The sequence below is a fragment of the Cyprinus carpio genome, chromosome B1 (genome assembly GCF_018340385.1).
Source record: "Cyprinus carpio isolate SPL01 chromosome B1, ASM1834038v1, whole genome shotgun sequence".
Classification (NCBI taxonomy): Eukaryota; Metazoa; Chordata; class Actinopteri; order Cypriniformes; family Cyprinidae; genus Cyprinus; species Cyprinus carpio.
Genome location: NC_056597.1, coordinates 30198938 through 30221237, shown reverse-complemented (window position 1 = coordinate 30221237; position 22300 = coordinate 30198938). Strand labels below are relative to the sequence as shown.

At 38.2% G+C, this 22300-nt stretch overlaps 2 protein-coding genes across 2 annotated transcripts in view; one reads left to right on the top strand and one right to left on the bottom strand.

Moving 5' to 3' along the window:
- The window catches only part of LOC109080469 (NACHT, LRR and PYD domains-containing protein 12-like), a 303365-nt gene extending 297255 nt beyond the window's left edge, over positions 1-6110 (top strand). The window contains 7 exon segments of the mRNA XM_042717471.1: positions 3-1059; positions 1192-1365; positions 1624-1797; positions 1920-2093; positions 2161-2334; positions 3106-3152; positions 5084-6110. Of these exon segments, the coding sequence (XP_042573405.1) occupies positions 3-1059; positions 1192-1365; positions 1624-1797; positions 1920-2093; positions 2161-2334; positions 3106-3152; positions 5084-5619 (2336 nt within the window). The 3' untranslated portion in view covers positions 5620-6110.
- A 6113-nt stretch (positions 6111-12223) lies between these two features.
- LOC109080455 (gamma-crystallin S-like) lies at positions 12224-16682 on the bottom strand. The gene is made up of 2 exons (XM_019095515.2): positions 16562-16682; positions 12224-13021 (listed from the first exon to the last, which is right to left on the bottom strand). Exons 1-2 carry the CDS (start codon positions 16601-16603, stop codon positions 12224-12226), a joined length of 840 nt encoding a protein of 279 aa, XP_018951060.2. The 5' UTR covers positions 16604-16682.
- Between the last annotated feature and the right edge of the window lie 5618 nt (positions 16683-22300).

The following is a 22300-nucleotide window of genomic DNA, read 5'->3' as shown; positions in this document are numbered from 1 at the left end:
ATTTAGGAAGAGAATCAGTGATGAGCATCAGGCCAGCAGAATCATCTCTCACATCAGAAGAGCAAAAAGCCTCCACATCATGTGTCACATACCCGTCTTCTGCTGGATCTCATCCACTGTGCTTCAGAAGCTCCTGGAAGAAGATCTGAGTGCAGAAATCCCTCAAACTCTGACTGAAATGTACATCCACTTCCTGCTGATTCAGATCAACATGAGGAAGCAGAAGTATGAAGAGAGAGATTCAGAGAAACTCCTGCAGTTCAACAGAGAAGTGATTGTGAAACTTGCTGAAGTGGCTTTCAAACAGCTGATGAAGGGCAATGTGATGTTCTCTGAGGAGGACCTGATTGAGAGCGGCATAGACATCACTGATGCCTCAGTGTATTCTGGGATTTGCACTGAGATCTTTAAGGAGGAATCTGTGATTCATCAGAGAAAAGTCTACAGCTTCATTCATCTGAGTGTTCAGGAATTTCTTGCTGGTTTCTATATGTTTTACTTACATGTGGCCAAGATCAAGGAACCATTGCATGTTTTTTTGAATGAACGTCCTAGGGGAAAACATTCTAAGAAATATACTCTGTGTGAGCTGTTGAGAACAGCAGTAGATAAAGCCCTAAATAGTAAAAATGGCCATCTTGATCTGTTCCTGCGGTTCCTGTTGGGCATCTCACTGGAGTCCAATCAGAGACTCTTAAAGGATCTACTGACACACACAGAGAACAGCTCAGAGAGCATCAGCAGAACTATTACTTATATTAAAGCCATCATTAAAGACATGAGAACTTCTCCATATAATCTCTCCACTGAAAGATCCATCAATCTGTTTCTCTGCCTGCTGGAAGTGAAAGATCAGACTCTGTCCAGAGAGATTCAAGAGTTTGTGAAATCAAATAAACACCCCAAAACTGATGTCTCTGCTGCTCACTGCTCAGCAATCTCCTACATGCTTCAGATGTCAGAGGAGCCGCTGGAAGAGCTGGACCTCAAGAAATACAACACATCAGATGAGGGGAGAAGAAGACTAATACCAGCTGTGAACAACTGCAGAAAAGCTGTGTAAGTTAAGGGACAGTGAATTTTTAGCTGTTATCGCTGTACTGTATTATACAATAAATAGTATGGCATTTGAATATTTATATGGCTGTAGTGGAAAAAGTAACATACTTTACTCTATATTTTGTTCCCTAGACTTGCTGTCTGTAAAATTACTGCTCAGGATTGTGAAATTGTATCATCAGCTCTACAATCCTCAGACTCTGTTTTAAGAGAGCTGGATCTGAGTAACAGTTACCTACAGGATTTAGGATTGAAACTGCTCTCTGATGCACTGAAGAGTCCAAACTGTCAGCTGCAGATACTGAGGTGAATGGGTTTCCATAAAATAAGTAACAAAATGCTGCCACAAATGCCCATTAAATTATGTCACCAAATTTGGCATGCACTCTAGATGGAATACTAGATCCTGAGACAAAAACAACATTTGTACAGATTGGAAAGATAATAGGAACTATTTTAATAAGCTTTTTGTTTGTTTGTTTGTTTGTTTTACATCTACATTGTGAGTTACATCTACATTGTGACTTATTATGAAATAAAATTATTTCAATATGTTCTGTTCAGATTGGTGCTCTGTAATCTCACTGCTCAGTGTTGTCAGAGTTTGTCACCAGCTCTAAAATCCTCAAACTCCATCCTGAAAGAGCTGGACCTAAGTAACAATGACCTGCAGGACTCTGGTGTCTGCATTTTGTCTGATGCACTGAAGAGTCCACACTGTAAAGTTAAAAAGTTGAGGTATATATAAGTGTATTTGATGTATTGTCTTCATTATAATTTACTGTAAAACATTTCTGTTTTTGTGTTGCATGTAATATTTGCTGGTTATCTGAATCTTAGACATTTTTTGTTTTGTTTAGATTGGCCATGTGCAATCTCACTAGCCAGTCATGTGGAACTGTGCAATCAGCTCTACAATCCTCAGACTCTGTCCTGACAGAGCTGGATCTGAGTAACAATGACCTGCAGGATTCAGGAGTGAAGCGGCTCTCTGATGCACTGAGGAGTTCAAACTGTCAGCTGGAGAAACTGAGGTAAAACTAAGTGCTTTAGTTTATTTCTTTTGGTAAATTGATTCTCATTTGTTTTGTTAACCTGTAGGTTGTCCGGCTGTATGGTGACAGAGGAAGGCTGTGGTTATTTGTCTTCAGCTCTGAGTTCAAACCCCACACACCTGAGAGAGCTGGATCTGAGCTACAATCACCCAGGAGATTCAGGAGTCCAGCTGCTCAACAACAAACTCCAGGATCCAAACTGTAAACTGAAGATACTCAAGTACGTGGAGCAAACATACAGTAACTGTTAATGTTGATTAAAATATGAGATAAATTTGGTTAGCTTGTTAAGCTTTTTTCTTGTAAAAAAAAATAAAATAAAAAAAAATTATCAAATGTTTAAAGAATTAAAAAATCAAATCACATCTATCAAAATTAGAAATACCTTCTAATATATCATTCATTAGGTATCTGGAGCGTTTCAAAGACTTTACCATCACTGTATACACTAGGAGGTTATCAGGAGCAACAAGCTCCTAGCTGAAATCTCAGCTGCTAAAAGAACTTGCCAGTAGCTATTGTTCTTTAACACATTGTTTAAAATTATACCAATAAAAATGTGTTAACTGGAATAAATTCATTGTGGTATTTTTGTTGTGGTTATATCAGTGTTTTAAATGTTCTGAATCTCCAGCATCATGGCACAAGAAATCATACTATTACTTTGGGAAATGTCATCAGAGTATTATGTCTTTGTTTTTTTCTTTTCTATACAGATGTTGAAAATATGGACCGTCTACATTTATGCACTTAGCAGATATTTGTTTTTTGTTGATTAAAGTTGTTTAGTCATTGTCATACATTACTCTAGTATTTGAGGAGTGATCAGACTGTGTCTAACTGAATGTGACCCCCCCCCCTTTTTTTTTTTTTAAAAATGATTGTTATTTAATTACCCCCATTGGCAACAGATAGATAGATTTATTTTTGCTAATTATTTTATACAGGAAGAATAACTGTTTTTTATGCCATATTATTTGTTTTCTCACAGTGTGGAGTATTGTGGAGAGATGAGGATAAGAGCAGGACTGCAAAAATGTAGGTGTACACACTCTGATGAATAACGAGAAAAAAAATATGTCTATCTATCTATCTATCTATCTATCTGTATATATATATATAGACCAAACACATAAGTTACTGTATCACTTTTATTTCATTATTGTTCTGTTTTTTGTGGTTTATTGTAATCTGTAAATATGATTAAACGATGAATATGAGACAAAACTACAGAATGTCACATTATATAATTTTGTGATTCAACATAAAGATGTTTTACCAGCTAAGAAGATCAGCACTTTTAGAGATTCATCTCCCTATCTGATGTGAGCATAAGTATTGGAACAGTTGCCTCACGGGTCTTTCTAAGTGTTCAGCTGTGTCATGTTGCATCAATTCTTTAGATATTAAAAGCAGGGAATGTGTCTTATCAGTTATATCCATTACTTCTGCATTCTAAGTCTTGCATTTGATGATGACACACACAAACCAGGATGAAGACAAGGAATCCGACTCTGAAAAGAAAAAGAGGATGTCAATTAGAACTATAGGAAAAACAAAGGCCATGGAGAAATCAAGAGTTTGGAAACTACTGGCGACATCAGCAACCAACGACGACCTGATCTGCTGAGAAAAACAACAGTAGTTGATGACAGACAAATCATAAAAGCTGTGAAAATGAACCCTAAAATACATGTCTGTAAAATCACCAACAACCTCCAGAAAGCTGGGGTGATGCTCTGTCCATCTACAGTCCGCAGGAGAATTTGACACAGAATTACAGAAGCTACACAGCAAGATGCAAACCTCTGATCAGCACCATACATCTACAGTCCGGATTCTTCACAAATGAGAGCCAGTAGAGTTTTGGATTTGAGTTGATGGACCGATACGACAAAGATTAACCTTTATCTTAATGATTGGAAAGCAAAAGTGTGAAGAAAAAAGGGAACAGCAAATGATCCTAAGCATTCAACCGCATCTGTAAAGCTTGGTGGAGGTGGTGTCATGGCATGGACATGCATGGCTGTCTCTAGAACAAGACCTCTTAATTTTAATGATGACTTAATGTATGATGGCAGTAGCAGAATGAATTTGGAAGGGTACAAAATCATCTTGGCTACCAATATTCAAGAAAATGCCACCAAACTCATTAGAAAGCACTTCATATTGTATCAGGACAATGACCCAAAACACCCTGCCAGTTCAGTCAAGGACTTTATCAGGGCAAAGAAATGTAAAGTCTTAGATTGCTCAAATCAATCTCCAGTTTTAAATCTGACTGAACATTAATTTCACCAGCTGAAGAGGAGACTATAGACAGAAACTCCCCAATACAAGCAACAGTTGGAATTGGCTGCATTAAAGGCTGGGGAAAAGCATTTCAAAGCATAAGACCAAGAGTCTGCTGATGTCTATGGGTTACAGACTCACTGCTCTGATTGCACGCAAGGGATCTGCAACTAAATATTAGCTTTTAATCTTTTACATCTGCCTAAAATTCAGGTGTTCCAATACTTATGCTCACATCAAATAGTGGGATAAACTCTAAAAGTGCTGTCCTTTTTATTTGGTAAAACATGTATGTGTTGAAAGACCTAATAATAAAATCTGACATTCTGTAGTTTTAATCATATTTGCAAATGTCTTGACTCCACAGCAGAGAAAGCAATTTTGTCTTTACTGTTACAATACTTATGGAGGCACTGTGTGTGTGTGTGTGTGTGTGTGTGTGTGTGTGTGTGTATATATATATATATATATATATATATTATATATATATATATATATATATATATATATATATATTATATTTTTTATTTATTTATTTATTTATTTATTTATTTCTGGTAGGTTATGAACAATTTGAAATAAATGAAATAATATCTGAAACTACTAGAATCTGTTATTTAGCAGTGCATAATGTTTAATGTGGTTTCATGATCTCTCTTCTAATCCTTCATGTTCAGATGCATATAATTTCACACTGGATCCAAACACAGCAAACACTCATCTCATTCTATCTGAGGGGAAGAGACAGGCGACACATGTGGATAAGAAACAGCCATACCCTGATCATCCAGACAGATTTGAGCACTATCCTCAGGTACTGTGTGAAGAGAGTCTGACTGGACGCTGTTACTGGGAGGTTGAATGGAGCGGGGGTGAGGCTGATATATCAGTCACATATAAAGGAATCAGCAGGAAAGGAAGGAGTAATGAATGTGTTTTTGGGTACAATGAAAATTCCTGGAGGTTGGAGTGTACCCATGATAAATGTACATCCTGGCACAATTTCAAGAGCACCATCTTATCCGTCCCTTCAGCCCGCTCTAGTAGATTAGGAGTGTATGTGGATGTGTCGGCCGGCACATTGTCCTTCTACAGGGTCTCTGACACACACACACTCACACACTTACACACATTCAACACCACATTCACTGAACCCCTCTATGTTGGATTTAGCCTGAGTAAATGCTCAGTGTCTCTGGGTCATTTTAAATAACCTCTAATGAGGGGCAGGTGTGGCAAAAAAAAAAAAAAAAAAATGATGCATAAATAGGGTTGCACAATTTATCTAAACATAATTATCATCATGAAAGTTTCATTATTTCCATTGCATCTGATGTTCCTATTGACAATGTAATTTTTCAGTTTTGTAATTTAATCATCGAGCATTGTAGCCAATCACAGACACATATATTGAACATATTAATGCAAGAAGGGTTTAAATAAAAAATATGCTCAAACAAACAAACAAACAAAAAAAAACGTTTTATTCACTATGAACAGTTTCCAAGATCTGCAAGTAAAAAATAATAAAAAAATACTCATAAAAAACAAGGTGTATAAATTATGTAACTAGAGACACACTTTGATTTTGACTTGAGAAAGCCTGAAAGTTTGGATTTGTTTCAACAGATTTAAGTCAGATAGATGTGAGGCACAGCCTTTTTTTTTTTTTTTTTTGGTGAAGAGCAGTGCGCTGCAGTTTTACCACTATATCAGCTGTCCTGTCAGTGCAATTAAAGGATTATAGCGCGAGAGTGCTCAAAAATCTTGGGTTTTGCCATTAAGTAAACAGTCATATTAGCAAAAACCTTAAAAAATACAGCTCCTGGTAACCCACGAAAGTCACCAAAAGTTTCTCTGGACTTTCTAAGCAATGGTAAACTTTCATCACCACAACGAAAGGACTGCCGTTCCATTCATTCGATTGGACAATGAAAAAAATGCGAATGACGTCGAGGCGCAGCAGGCGGCTAAAACGAAAGGTGCCCGGGGTGAAAATAATTTAAAAAAGGGGCAGCTACCTCTGGGCAGCTATTTCGGGCATAAGACCAAGTCCTGTGTAAATAAATAGGGCAAATCTCAAAAACTGGTTGCTGAGCTCGCAATTAAAATACACATGTCATATCAGCAACAAAGTCTGAAATGAACTGCTCCATAAATGTTGTTCCTTGTGCTCAAAAAGCTTATTTTCCAGGTTAGACCAGTCATAAACACGAGTCTCTGGTTTTTAACGGCAGCTGCAGTGATGCAATGACTTTACCATTTAGAGATTAGCTCTTTCATTTATAAGGTGAAACATACTCTGTTATATTGCACATTGCAGTTTTCCCTATTAATAAGTGATATGGAAATAAGTGACTTTTGTACCTTTTATGTACTAATATGTACACTTCAGGTACTGACAGTGGTGTGAAAAATTGTTGGCCCCCTTCCTGATTTTTTATTGTTTTGCATGTTTGTCACACTTTAATGTTTCAGATCATCACACAATTAAATATTAGTAAAAGATAACACAAGTGAACACAACATGCAGTTTTTAAATGAAGGTTTTTATTATTAAGAGAAAACAATGGCCCTGTGTGAAAAAGTGTTTGCCTCAATTACTTTCTCATTTGTTTCTGAATTTCTTTGGATCTCGGCATGATGTCTAGCTTTTGATGATCTTTTGGTCTTCTTCACTTTCTCAGGCAGGTCTATTTATGATTTTTCTTGATTGTGAACAGGTGTCTTAAGAGATTTCTTGATTGTGAACAGGTGTGGCAGTGATCTGATGTGTGTTTGGCTAGAGTTTTTATAGTGGGGTGTGATATTCTTCATTTTTGGCCGTGTAGTTTTGGATTTTGTTTTCCCTTAATAAAAACTTTCATTTACTTGTGTTATCTGTGACTAATATTTAAATTTGTTTGATGATCTGAAACATTAAAATATGACAAACATGCACAAAAAAAAAAAAAGAAATCAGGAAGGGGGCCAACACTTTTTCACACCACTGTATATGTATCTTTAGAGTACCAATATGGACTTTTTAGGTACAAAGGTGTGCCTTTTGAAAAGGTACGCCCCAGTGACAGCTTTGGTACCTTTTTTCTGAGAGTGTATAGTCTTTGGTTTTGAATGTAAGTAATTTCGATCTGTTAGAAAAGATATAGCACACTAAAGGCTGGAATACCCCACAGGACAAAATCTGAAGTTATTTTAAAGTCTGGTAGTGTTTGACCCTCAGTTTTGTGTGTGATGCCCAGTTTTTCCTTTGTGACTGTTCACAGTTTTGGTAAATGTATGATGCCTTGTGTTTTAAAGTTTAGATCACAACCAACTGACGCAGAAAGGTGTGGCTTGTTGCTAGGAGATGCTTGACAAATTAAAACAATATGTGTTCTAAAATCGTCTTTAAATATCAAACATGTTTGATCTCCTCCAACTGGATGGAATTAAAGTCTGAAGCTAAAAATTGTAGTCTGTGACCATCATAAAATACACAGTTTTCTATGAAATCTGTCAACTGAAATCTACAGACTTGCTCTGACTTTTGGCAACTAGGGTCGACTTCTCCAGACAGTAAATCGATAGAAAAATCGGGGGGTAAAAATCATGTAGTGAATTCCAGGCTTAGGTTAGACCGGTCTGGAGATCTGAGATGATTTAGGACGTTATAGCTTGAAAACTCTAGGAAGAGATACATTTACAAATTTTAGTCTCATAATAATAATAATAATAATAATAATCTTAAATAGAATATCAGTATGGTTGCTTTCTCAGGTCAACATAAATATGATATACTTTGTGCAGCATAGTCAGGTTCATTTATTTTAATAGCAGCTTCACAGGATAAAAAAAAATAAACTGTAATAAAAACACTAAATATTTATTTATTCATAAATCTATTTAAACAATTTCAAGGAGTTGTTTAACTGACTGTTTATTTGATTTTTTTTTGAGATGTTTATTAATTGATAAATGTAACATCACTACATTTCCTTCACTTGCACTCTTGTATCGCTGTATGTGTAAACACTTACATACTGTCAGTGATCTTACACAACATTTGAGTATATTCTAGCCAACTTCTAAATATGTCTGTATTGTCATCTTCGTGTGTTGTCAAATGTCTGAAAATGAGCTTCGTAGAAAGCATTTTTATGTCTAGCGTACACAATGTAAACTGAGCAAATTACAAATAATTGAATTTGAGATACTTAGACTGAGAATGAAATTGCAGACATGTCAGTCTGGATTCTTGAATCTATGCTCACAATCGAACCATGACGTGACGAGTTCTCAAACACACACTGATCATATATGATAACTTCATTTTACCTGATATTTATATGAAATGCATAGAAATGTCCTGTCATCCTGATGGGAGATTTCTAGATATCCACACTATAGTTCATTTATATAAGTGAGTATAGCAAAATAAAGTAAACTGTGACATATTAAACCCAAAAATTCTTCATACAGTGAAGTAAAATTGAAAAAAAATTATAAAATAAAATTGGGGTCCAGGATTATTCAGACACTTTGACCTGAGCATGTTTTGCCTAAGTGTTTTTTCTTGAATTGCTAATGCGACCTTTTTACACCCCACAGACTGAACAAAACATTGCTTGGTAATTGGTAGACAAAGTATTGACAGTTGTGTAATTTTTGCTTGATTGTAGTCCATTACATACCTTTCTATCAAAGTTATCTGACATTATCAGGATGAATTCATTCTGACACAGTTTAACTCTTGTCATATTTTATTACTATTTTTCTAGACTATAGCAAATAAACTGTGATATGAGAAATGTTGAAGGTGTATGAATAAATGTACTGTAGTTTTGACTGTATATTTAATTTTTACTGTGAATACTATGCAGTGCTATTTTACATTTGATTATTCTGTTTCTGTACCTGGACACCTACAAACTTGAAAAAACCTAAATATTGTGTAAATAGCACAAATAAATAAACATACAAATTAAATTATTTCAAACAGGGCCCACTGGTAAAACCTGCACCGGTGCCCCGCTAACCCCACGGCCCTCTTTATGACGATTTCACATGCAACTCCATTATATATTTTTGCTCATTCATATTTGCCAATTAGAAAAGGACAGCACATTACCACGTACTGGAAGGCAACTAAGTTCAATTTCAACATTTTACTCAATTAAATTCACACAAATGCTGTTCACATTCGAGAATTCAACACAGTGCTGTACTCGAAGAAGGGTTTGTTCCACCATTCCACCATTTATCTATCTATCTATCTATCTATCTATCTATCTATCTATCTATCTATCTATCTATCTATCTATCTATCCTTTGATTCATTTCTACAAACAGACAGAACATAATAAGTGAACTGAGACCAAGTATGACTCCTGGGTGATGAGCTGCAGAGCAATCGGCTGGTTTCTAGGGAAGGGAGTTTTCGACTTTCATTCCTCTGAGCCACAGTGGGAGTTTTAGAGGGTGTTGTGAACTAGGCTATGTATCCTCTATTGTCATAGCGAGGTTAATGTGAAGAACAATATCAAACACATGCTGGAGGTGTACCTGGAATCTGGAGAAGACAGGACAAAGTGAAGGAGAAAATGAAACAATACCATCAGTCATCAGTGTCTTTGTAGTCTATATAGATGTGAGCTGCTGTTCTCTTTCACATGTCACAGATCATTCAGAAGGTGTAGTTTTGTCATGTTTCCTGCAGGAGAAGAAGGAACTGGAGACCTCTGTCAATGTGCTGGGACAGGATCTGGATCTTATTATTTGGTTGTGATGACGTAAGAAGCAGGTTTCCGGGTCCAAGCCTCAACTAGCTTCACTCAGCAGTCGTTTATGAGCACTGTTTATTTATATTAAACATTTAAGCTAAACGTTTTCAAACTTACAGTGAACACTACAATCTCTATGCTTACAGCGTCCCAAACAAAAATAATTTTTACTTTTATTTTTATTTATATTTTCATTGTCTGGCTATCTGGGATTTCGGTATGGACTTAAAGGTTAGGATTAGAATTTTTTTTGGTAGTATTATATCACATTGTGAGTGTATTAGCACCTTTTGTTGTTTTCTCGTGGTATCTGATAGAGCGTTTGGACAAGTTTGACAAGTAACAATATACAATATCACCTTCCCAACTTTTATTTACCTTATTTATTTATTTATGTTATTTGTAGCTATTTGTAACAAATTGCTTATACACAGAACTGTAAAAGTTCTTACAGAATTTGCACACCTTGAGTACAATTTATTCCACTTCCACTTTTACCTCCACAGCTTTATGTTCTTCTTCATCATCTTTTTCAGATTAATCAACTGGCAAACAGGTCGAAACAAGCTGCAGTCTGTAAACATTTTGGTCAATTGTGTACCCTACAGTAGTTTAAAATTCAGGAGCATGTACAAAATCTATACTATATAGTCAACATTTGAAGTGGATCAAAACCTTCCATCAAAGTTGTCCTAAAACCAAAATGTGTTCTTGTCTTAGGACAACTTTGATTAACTTTTTTGATCCACTTCAAATGTTGACTTTTTTAGTTAATTTTTGAGACTGTTTTGTGTGTAAACTGCTGTTATATTGAGCAATTCTTATTTTCATGTTTCATCGAAATGCTGCAATATTGTAAAAAGATGACAGCTGTGTGCATTATAAACAATAAAATATATTCAGCACATTTTGGTTCTCATTATCTTATTTTGATTTTTGTTCAAATCTGTCCAGCTGGTTTTATTAGGCTTAAGAAACTCTCTAATTAGTGTATAAAAACAGATTATTAGTGATACATTAATCACAAACACATCTATGAACCAGAGGAAGTAATACTCAAAATAAAACAAACATTTATTAGACAAGAAATAAATACTTGCTCCACCATTGTTGTTGATGCAATAGTTTATTTTTGTCAGCTTTTGACAATAACAAGCTGAAATGCATAACATTTTCCCCCTAATAACCTGTTTTCCCATTAATCACACAAGAAAGATATAACTGAACTCCTGCATCCTAAAAGCTGAAAGATTAGATGTAGAAAAAGACTGATTCCATATCAATCTGTAAAAATGAGCACACACACAGTATATTACCAAAAAATAAATGGTCCATCAGTTACCTATATTTATCCATCACCGAACAGACCTGTCCTAATATAACACAACCCTTCACCATTATCTTCTGTTAACTAGTGCCTATTCACCCAACATCCAGCACCACATTGTGAATAATAATAATAATAATAATAATAATAATAATAATAACATGCATATAGAAAGCTGCTCAGACACTAACATAAATCAGCTATTAGCCCCAAATATCAGTCTACTGTATTTGTGAAGAACTAAAATCAAGGTAAAATCTTACTAAGAACTAATTTACTTTCATGATTTTACTTTCTCATCACTGACTTTTCATTGCACTGCTCTTTGTTAGCAGTATCTGCCATATGCTTTATTCACAAAATAATCTCATTTAGGCACATGTGGCTTCAATAGCTGTCAATCAATTGTAATCATTCAATCCTGGCATTACTCCTTTTCTAGACGCTTTGGATAAAAGCATCTGCTAAATGAAATGAATTGCATGATATGATATCATGATACAATAAGTAATTTATCAAGTTATTCCCAATTCATTGTGTATATTGCCATTTGCAGAGAAAACAATTAAAATAAAGTAAAAGATATAACATAATTGTGAGAGCAGAGTAAATCACTGATTAGACAATTTTTGTTTAGAAATTATAATTAAACATAAAATTAATGGATTTAAAATGACAGTCCTACTTTAAAGATAAATGAGGGCAAAAGATGGATAGAGTTATAGAATTTACTCTGTCACACGTTTAACAGACAGAGCAGGAGCAGTTAAAGATAAATGAGGGCAAAAGATGGATGGATATTCCCCCTCCTGCAGTTGGTAACAGGGTTCAGCATAGTCAGGACCCTCATAGAGATCCCAGACACCACTGAGCACCTTACAGGAGCGGACCTCCTTTATACCACAGCCATCCAATGAACGGTGGTCAACTGTTGTCTCATGCATTCCCTCTTCAAAATCTTCCTTTTCATAGAGCTGGATCTTATAAGAGGTCGCACGTTTAACAGACAGAACAGGAGCAGTGTTGCCATTGCCCCAGGCCTCAGGATTGGGATACTCCCCCTTCTGTAGTTGGTAACGGGGTTCAGCATAGTCAGGACCCTCATAGAGATCCCAGACACCACTGAGCACCTTACAGGAGCGGACCTCCTTTATACCACAGCCATCCAATGAACGGTGGTCAACTGTTGTCTCAAAGTTTGGGCCTTCAAAATTCACCTTTTCATAGAGGTGGATCGTAAATGGCAGACATTTGAGAGACCAAGCAGGATCAGAAACAGGAGCTGGAGCAGGAGCAGAAGCAGTGGATTTGCAATCGCTCAATGCCTTATGATCGGGATACTCTCCCACCTTCAGTAGGTAATCATCTCCATTGTAGCCACGACCCTTCCAGAGCTTCCAGACGCCTCGGATTACCTTACAGGAGCGAACCTCTGTTATACTGCAGCGGTCCAATGACGGACAGTTCCCTGTGATCACACACTTGGTACCTTTAAACGCATGCTGATCGTATAGCTCAATTACACATTGAAGAAAAAGAGAGTAATCGAGGTAATTGTGCTGTTTTTGAGCCATCGTCAAAAAAACCTTTACTATAGTTGGGTTTCCATCCAAAGTTCCGAAAAAAAAAAACAACAAAAAAAAACATTATGCGTAAAATTTAAATATCACATAAAACACTTAATATTAATAAGCACCTTTCTATCCAACGAGTCAAAAAGAACAAGATTGTCACCTCCTGGTAAACTGGAAGTATATATCACTACGAAAAGTGTGAGAAACCACTGAATATAATAATTTTAATATACAGGTCCTTCTCAAAAAATTAGCATATTGTGATAAAAGTTCATTATTTTCCATAATGTAATGATAAAAATTAAACTTTCATATATTTTAGATTCATTGCACACCAACTGAAATATTTCAGGTCTTTTATTGTTTTAATACTGATGATTTTGGCATACAGCTCATGAAAAACCCAAAATTCCTATCTCAAAAAATTAGCATATCATGAAAAGGTTCTCTAAACGAGCTATTAACCTAATCATCTGAATCAACTAATTAACTCTAAACACCTGCAAAAGATTCCTGAGGCTTTTAAAAACTCCCAGCCTGGGTTCATTACTCAAAACCGCAATCATGGGTAAGACTGCCGACCTGACTGCTGTCCAGAAAGCCATCATTGACACCCTCAAGCGAGAGGGTAAGACACAGAAAGACATTTCTGAATGAATAGGCTGTTCCCAGAGTGCTGTATCAAGGCACCTCAGTGGGAAGTCTATGGGAAGGAAAAGTGTGGCAAAAAACGCTGCACAACGAGAAGAGGTGACAGGACCCAGAGGAAGATTGTGGAGAAGGACCGATTCCAGACCTTGGGGGACCTGTGGAAGCAGTGGACTGAGTCTGGAGTAGAAACATCCAGAGCCACACAGCAAAAAAATCCAGAGTGAAATCAACTCTGCTGGGAGTACATGTGAGACCACACTCAAGAGTGTGAAAGTGTTAAAATAGGAGTGTTAAATTAACACTGAAGCGGAGTTAAAGTTTATGAGATAATTAAGTGATTAACTGAGTGATGATTGACCATTATTGACGAAACCTGATGTTAACAAGCAGAATTAACAAATTTTTTTTTAACACAATTTTTTATGTCACCGTTATAGTGGTCAGTGTTTGCTTTAGTTGGGCTCTTGACCCTTACGTTTTTAAAATTAGATTTGATTTGGCTGTTGTAACTCAGTTGTAATAGAAAGACGAGCAAAAATAAAAACATGATTATGTGATTTTAGTTATGTTTTTACATAATTATTTGACCTGAATCACCAAACTTATTTAAAGCCTAAAACATTAGGTCTGAACATTAGAAAACAAACTACTAAAAGTAGCATTGAAAAAAAATAGAATAGTAAGAATGTGATGATTAGAAAACAAACTACTAAAAGTAATTTATTCATGCCACAGTGCATCATGGGAGCTATGGATGAATTTTGATAGGTGGCACACAGAATGCACTGCAACACAAGTCTCCTGCAACATGCTTTTTTGATTGTCACCGTCGTTGAGGTTCACAGGTTGATTCTTGATGTTTGCATGTCTAAATGAAATACTCTTTTGAAAGATTTTTGAACAAACAACTTTTAAGAAATTCCACATATTGTATTTAAAATGCTGGCAATCCTATGCTGAAGAATCATTCCGCCGCAGTAATCAACAATGAAAGTTTAACTCAGTGATTCAGGAAAACCAATATTTTTTGTTTGCCTGTCTGTTTTATAACTCCATTACAACAGCCAAACAAAATCGGAATTTAAAATATTAAGGGTCAAGAGCACAAATAAAGCAAACATTGGCCACTATAATGGTGACATTAAAATAGTGATTTTCGTCTTTGTTAATTCTGCTTGTTAACATCAGGTTTCATCAATAATGATCAATCATCACTCAATTAATCACTTAATTATCTTTAACTCTTTAACTCTGATTCAGTGTTAATTTAACACTCCTATTTTACACTTTCACACTCTTGAGTGTGGTCTCACATGTACTCCCAGCAGAGTTAATTTCACTCTGGATTTTTTGCTGTGCACCGTGCACAGGCGTGTGCTTTTGAACCAGAAACAGCGGCAGAAGCGCCTGACCTGGGCTACAGAGAAGCAGCACTGGACTGTTGCTCAGCGGTCCAAAGTACTTTTTTTGGATGAAAGCAAATTTTGCATGTCATTCGGAAATCAAGGTGCCAAAGTCTGGAGGAAGACTGGGGAGAAGGAAATGCCAAAATGCCTGAAGTCCAGTGTCAAGTACCCACAGTCAGTGATGGTCTGGGGTGCCATGTCAGCTGCTGGTGTTGGTCCACTGTGTTTTATCAAGGGCAGGGTCAATGCAGCTAGCTATCAGGAGATTTTGGAGCACTTCATGCTTCCATCTGCTGAAAAGCTTTATGGAGATGAAGATTTCGTTTTTCAGCACGACCTGGCACCTGCTCACAGTGCCAAAACCACTGGTAAATGGTTTACTGACCATGGTATTACTGTGCTCAATTGGCCTGCCAACTCTCCTGACCTGAACCCCATAGAGAATCTGTGGGATATTGTGAAGAGAAAGTTGAGAGACGCAAGACCCAACACTCTGGATGAGCTTAAGGCCGCTATCGAAGCATCCTGGGCCTCCATAACACCTCAGCAGTGCCACAGGCTGATTGCCTCCATGCCACGCCGCATTGAAGCAGTCATTTCTGCAAAAGGATTCCCGACCAAGTATTGAGTGCATAACTGAACATAATTATTTGAAGGTTGACTTTTTTTGTATTAAAAACACTTTTCTTTTATTGGTCGGATGAAATATGCTATTTTTTTTAGATAGGAATTTTGGGTTTTCATGAGCTGTATGTCAAAATCATCAGTATTAAAACAATAAAACACAGTTGGTGTGCAATGAATCTAAAATATATGAAAGTTTAATTTTTATCATTACATTATGGAAAATAATGAACTTTTATCACAATATGCTAATTTTTTGAGAAGGACCTGTATAATAATTTACTTGTGCCTCAGAGCGAGCAGACGAAACACAATAAATGCTATCAATGCTTTCAGAGGCAGATGTTGTTGTTTGGGAATGCAGTCATGTAAGACAATTATACAGAAATACTTTTGATGACAGACGTTGCTCAAGCGTTTTTAGAATGACCATAACAACATTCAGATGTTGTGGAACGAGATCGGCCCGCTGGTTAGGATTTGCCGTCCCATAGCGCAAAGTCGCATGACTTTTTTGATGCACATGGAGGAATTTACTCAGCAAATACGTTTCCATCTCCCACTATTCGCATGAACCCTTTTTTCACACAAGTCAAAAACCACCTCAAGCGAGAGTAACAACTTTTTTTGTGAATTAAGGGATATTTATTTTAAATTTGCCATTTCCATCACTCGTTTCTGATGCGATACTTCAAATATGCATAAAAACAGTGTGATGGAAACATGTGTTATTTGTTCATTTTTTTTTTTGTGTTGTTCACTGTGTCTGTGTCAGTTCTGCAAGGATGACAAACAAACCATAAACACTCACCTTGCCAAGGCGCCACCATTTAAAGCACTCCTTAGCATCCATCTCCTCCTCAGCAGAGTTTTTTGTGTAGTAAACTCGACCAACATGTTCACTAAACTTCTTCGGCAGCAGACTGGATACCTGAGATACAAGTGAAATCAAACACAACTTGTTGATCAGTCATTACAGATCTATGAAATTTGCTTTTTACCCAAAGCATGTTTCCCTGTACCCTGGGTTGTCTTTTTTGTGACTATTGAAATAAAAGTTGTTATATGACCATCTGAATACCACTCACCTTAAAGAGATTCACCCAAAAATTAAACTTTTGTCATTAATTACCCACCCTCATGTTGTTCCAAACCCGTAAGACCTTTGTTCATCTTTGGATCACAAATTAAGATATTTTTGATGAAATCCGAGAGCTTTCTGACCTTCCATAGACAGCAACACAACTGCAACATTCCCAGGCCCAAAAACGTAGCAAGAACATTGGTAAAATAATCCACGTGACATCAGTGGTTCAACTGCTATGAAAATACTTTTTGTGCACAAAAAAACAAAAAAAAACAAAGATAAATGATGATCTTATGGGTTTGAAACAACATGAGGGGGAGTTATTAATGAGAGAATTTTCATTTTTGGAAAAAATATTCCTTTAACCTCACTATTATCAATCACTTTTGGAGCAAATTAATATTGACTACACTGTTAAAAATCGCTGTAAAAAAAATGGCCAAATTTTGACAGTAACATGCTGTTTTTCTTTAAAACAGTGCATTCTGGGTAATATGCATCCTTTTGAAGAAAGTAGCCTGCTGCTATATATCGTAAATTAACAGTGTTCAATGACGACACTCCGAGGCTGTTTCAAATCACACCACACTCTCATTCACTATCCCCTACATGAGTTTACTAATATAGACCACCTGACAGAGAGAATGAAAACTAATGAGTGAATTAAGACACTGATGAACAGCTGCTGTTAACAAGCACAATCACTGAAGAAAAGAGAAACAAGACAAACACAAGAACTGCAACTGACTTCAGCCACAATCTTAGATTAAATCAACTGAAGATTTAAACAACTCAACAAACAGCTTTACCAGCTTCACTCATTACTAACCAGACTGACTTTATTTTCAAAAGATAAGATCAAAAGATCTTATTGAGAGTTACAGAGATTTAGATGATTATGTTTTATTGTTTCATTTGACGTTACCATTGTGGAGATCAGTATTTGCTTTAGTTTCGCCCCTGACTCTTGACTTTGCATTGCGGCATGAATAAATTATGACCTTGAATTGTCCACTTATTGTCTTTATTTCTTACTATGTGCTTGTATTCTTGCTTTTGCCTTAAGTTTTAGTAGCATGTTTTGTGATGTTCAAAACTTATCTTTATTTAGTTTGTGGATTGTCACCATTGTTGTGATTCATACGCTTATTCTTGATGTGTCTGTCTAAATTTTAACAGGTTTTTTTTTTTTTTTTTATAATGAGTGATATTTTCTTAACTGTCTTTCATGGCTCTGCAGCATTCATTCTTTTGCTCTAGTATCAATATTCAATAGTATCAATAAGAGAACATTTGTTTTTAACAATCTATAAATAACAATAACAGATTGTTATTTTATTTTTTATTTTTTTTTCGCATTCAAGTCTTCACTGAGGAGCCGAGCCATGTGACCCGGCTGTTCAGCGGAACAGCAATGTGGCAAGGGGACGTAACGTCTCCGTTCTCTCCTTCAGGGAACGAGGGTTACATACGTAACCTAGATGTTTCCTTTCAGTCGGTCACGTTCTACGTTACGTCAGAAAGAGACTGACGAATGGGGTCCCTTACAAAACGCCACATGGCTGTCTTCCAGTGACCCATGTAAGTGATAGCACCCTATCGTGAGGCCAGCCCAAGTGAGGGCCTATACCTGACACAGAATGCACTGGGTAGCATATTCCAGCTGGACGTATTCTTGCAGGCTGCCTGCTCGTAGGAGGACTTATAAGGCGGGTACCAACCGTGTGCCGGTGATACACATTAATCTCTGAAGTGCCCAGCCCGCAGGGTGGAAGTTTCAACGACAGAGATGGCAAGGTGGCTTGCCAAGAGAAAAACACACGCTACTAAGAGACTTAATGTGGAAATACACACGTGGGATTACCCCCCAAAGGGGAATCACAACACATGGAGGCACCTAGTCCAACACAGGGGCTGACCTAAGGGTATGCATGCAAGTGCTGGACATCAAACAGTGCTGGAGAAACCCAGGATTACACAGTTTTAAGTCTGTGTAACACATACAGAAATTTGAACTCCAGTGCTTTTTAGACACACACAGATATCAAGAACCAGCATATGAATCTCTACGATGGTGACAATCAACAAAATGCTTCATGTTGCAATACATGAAAAACTCCCATAATGCACTGCAGTAAGACTAATTATTTGTCACCACTGTTGAGGATCATTTTTTTTCCTTAATATTGAAGTACAGGATTTTTTTTTATATATATAGAAGCACTCTTTTTTGAAAAATAATAAAAAAATTCAAATCAAGATGCCTAATCTTAAATATAGTTTTTTTACCTGCTAGTTCAAGATTTGTTTCAGTATTGCACAAAGGCTTGTTGTAAAACAGTAATGCTTTTGCTTAGAAGCAGATTTATCAAAACTGTTAAAAGTATCAAGAGCTCAACTGAAGCAAATACTGACCACAATTATGGTGGCAAAGTTTTTTTTAAATTTTCTTCTAATTGATTTCATCCAAGGCTGTGCTTAAAGTCAGTTGTAGTTCTTATGTTTCTCTTTTCTTCAGTGATGTTGCTTGTTAACAGTAGGTGTTCATCACTAATGCACAATCTTTCATTAACTTTAACTCTTTGAGGACTTGGGATTTAACTTGAGACTCATTTGTTACTTGGAAGGAATGACTTGATTCCTCTTCTGGTGAAATCAGCAGCTGAGTTCATGGGTCGAATAAACATATGGCAGGACTTTTACTTTCTGACCCCGGGACTATCCACCTCTGGCCCTCACCCCTAGGAGGCATGGCAGGTCTTGAGCCTGATAAGCCAAGACAATAGCATCCACTATCAACTGGGATAACCTCTGCTTGGAGACAGCCTTTCCCTTTGTCTACGTAAGTGCAGATTGCATGAACTAGACAGAGCAGCGCCAGGGCTGGGTCTGTATCCTCCAGGGGCAACACTTGCAAGTTCACCACCTGATCTCTAAAGGGAGTGGTGGGAACTTTGAGCACGTATCCAGGCCGGGGTCTCAAGATAACGTGAGAGTTGGTCGGCCTGAATTCCAGGCACGCTTCGTCGACTGAAAATGCCTGCAGGTCCCCGACCCTCTTAACCAAAGCCAAAGCCGTCAGGAGTGCAGTCTTCAATGACAAAAACTTTAGCTCTACTGAGAGCAAGGGTTCAAAGGGAGCCCTCTGCAATGCAGATAGAACCACTGCGAGGTCCCAAGAGGGAACTTGATGAGGGCGAGGTGGATTGAGCCTCCTGGCTCCTCTCAGGAAGCTGATAACCAGATCATGCTTCCCAAGAGACTTACCGTCAACAGGGTCATGGTGGGCCGCAATGGCAGCTACATAGACCTTCAGGGTGGAAGCAGACAGCCTTCGTTCCAACCCTTCCTGAAGAAAGGAAAGCACTGACCAGCTCGGGCATCTCCAGGGGTCTTCACGATGTGAAGAACACCGGGGACGGAAGAGGTTCCACTTCAGGGCATAGGCGTGTCTGGTAGACAAGGCCCAAGCTGAAGTGATGGTAGCTTCAGGCGGCAAGGTACCTAAACCTTCCGTGACCCGTCCAGAACCCACAAATGTAGGTTCCAAAGATCGGGACACGGGTGCCAGAGGGTGCCCTGCCTCTGAGAAAGAAGGTCCTTCCTCAGAGGTATTGGCCAGGGAGGGGCTGTCGCGAGGAGTACAAGTTCGGGGAACCAGGTCCGGCCAAAAAGGTGCAACCATGAGGACCTGCTCCTCGTCCTCCTTGATCTTGCACAATGTCTGTGCAAGAAGGCTCACTGGGGGGAAACGCATACTTGCACAGGCCCAGCGGCCAGCTGTGCACCAGAGCGTCCGTGCCAAGGTTGCCCTCGGTCAGGGAGTAAAACAACTGGCAGTGGGAATTCTCTGGAGAGGCAAACAGGTCTATCTGAGCATCTCCGAAGCGTTCCCAAATCAGCTGAACCGACTGGGGGTGGAGTCTCCATTCCCCGGGGAGAGACTGCTGAAGTGAAAGCTTGTCGGCTGCACAATTGTCCGTACAGAATAGAACGTGCTTGTCCCTCAGCAGGGCCCTGAAGCGGTGCAGAGCAAGCCGTACTGCTAGATATATTGCATAATACGATATTTCAATGAAATATGATTGCCCATAATCTGCATTTCATGCATGCCCGTTGCACATGGCACCCCAGCCCGTGGCAGAGGCATCTGTTGACACAACATGTCTGGACACTGGTTCTAGGGGAATGCCAGCCCGTAGAAATGAGAGGTCCAACCACGGGGTGAAGGTTCAGCGGCAGGTTGGAGTGATGATCACCCAAAACGTGCCCTCTTCCCATGCCCATCTTGGGACTCGGCCGTGAAGCCAGTGCTGATGCGGTCTCATATGAAGCAACCCGAGCGGTATGACCGCCCCTGAGGATGCCATATGCCCCAGAAGCCTCTGAAATAGTTTCAGTGGAACTGCTTTCTTGCCTTCGAGTTGACTCAGGCAATTCAGCAGTGACTGTGCACGCTCGCTCGTAAGACGCGACCAAGTCTATCTCCATACCGAGAAAAGAGATCCTCTGCACAGGGAAGAGTGTACTCTTTTCCCAGTTGACCCGAAGTCCCAGATGGGCGAGGTGACTGAGCACCAGATCCCTGTGCTCGCACAACTGTGCTCGAGAGTGAGCTAGAATCAGCCAGTCATCGAGGTAGTTGAGGATATGGACACCTCGTTCCCTAAGAGGAGCAAGAGCTCCCTCCACGACTTTTGTAAAGACGCGGAGAGACAGGGCCAACCCGAACGGGAGAACTTTGTACTGATACACCTGACCCTCGAAAGCAAACCAAAGAAACGGTCTGTGTGGAGGAAGAATAGAGACATGAATGTACGCGTCCTTCAGGTTGATCGCTGCAAACCAATCCATTGGACGAATGCATTCGAGAATGCGCTTGGGCGTTAACATCTTGAACGGAAGTCTGTGAAGAGCTCGGTTCAAGGCACACAAGTCCAGGATTGGCCGCAACCCACCTGTTTTCTTGGGTACTATGAAGCAGAGGTGGGACTTTCAAGTCACAAGCAAGTCTTCAAGTCATATTCCAAGTCCTCACAGAGTTAAAGTTAATGAGATAATTAAGTGACTAATTAAATGATGATTGTGCTTTAGTGATGAACACCTGCTGTTAATGAGAATTACACCTGATCAGATGTTGATGTTTTATTGGTTAAAAGTATTTCACCATCATGGAGATTAGTGTTTGCTTTAGTTGGGCTCTGGACCCTTGACTCCAGCGTTAGATATCTCTCTGTAACAATGCATGAAGTGTTGTATACTCTACAATGAGCAGATTTTAGCTGTTTTTTATGCTGAGGTAATAATCAATAGTTGGTCTGATTACAATCAAGATAACTTTCTGTATGTCTAGGTTTTGCATAATCAACCCTGTGGAAAAAAAGTGCTGCTCTAATAGTTACTGTGAATGAATTTTAAATATGGAATGCATACATTTTTTTTTTAGCCCCGTTCTAGTTAGAC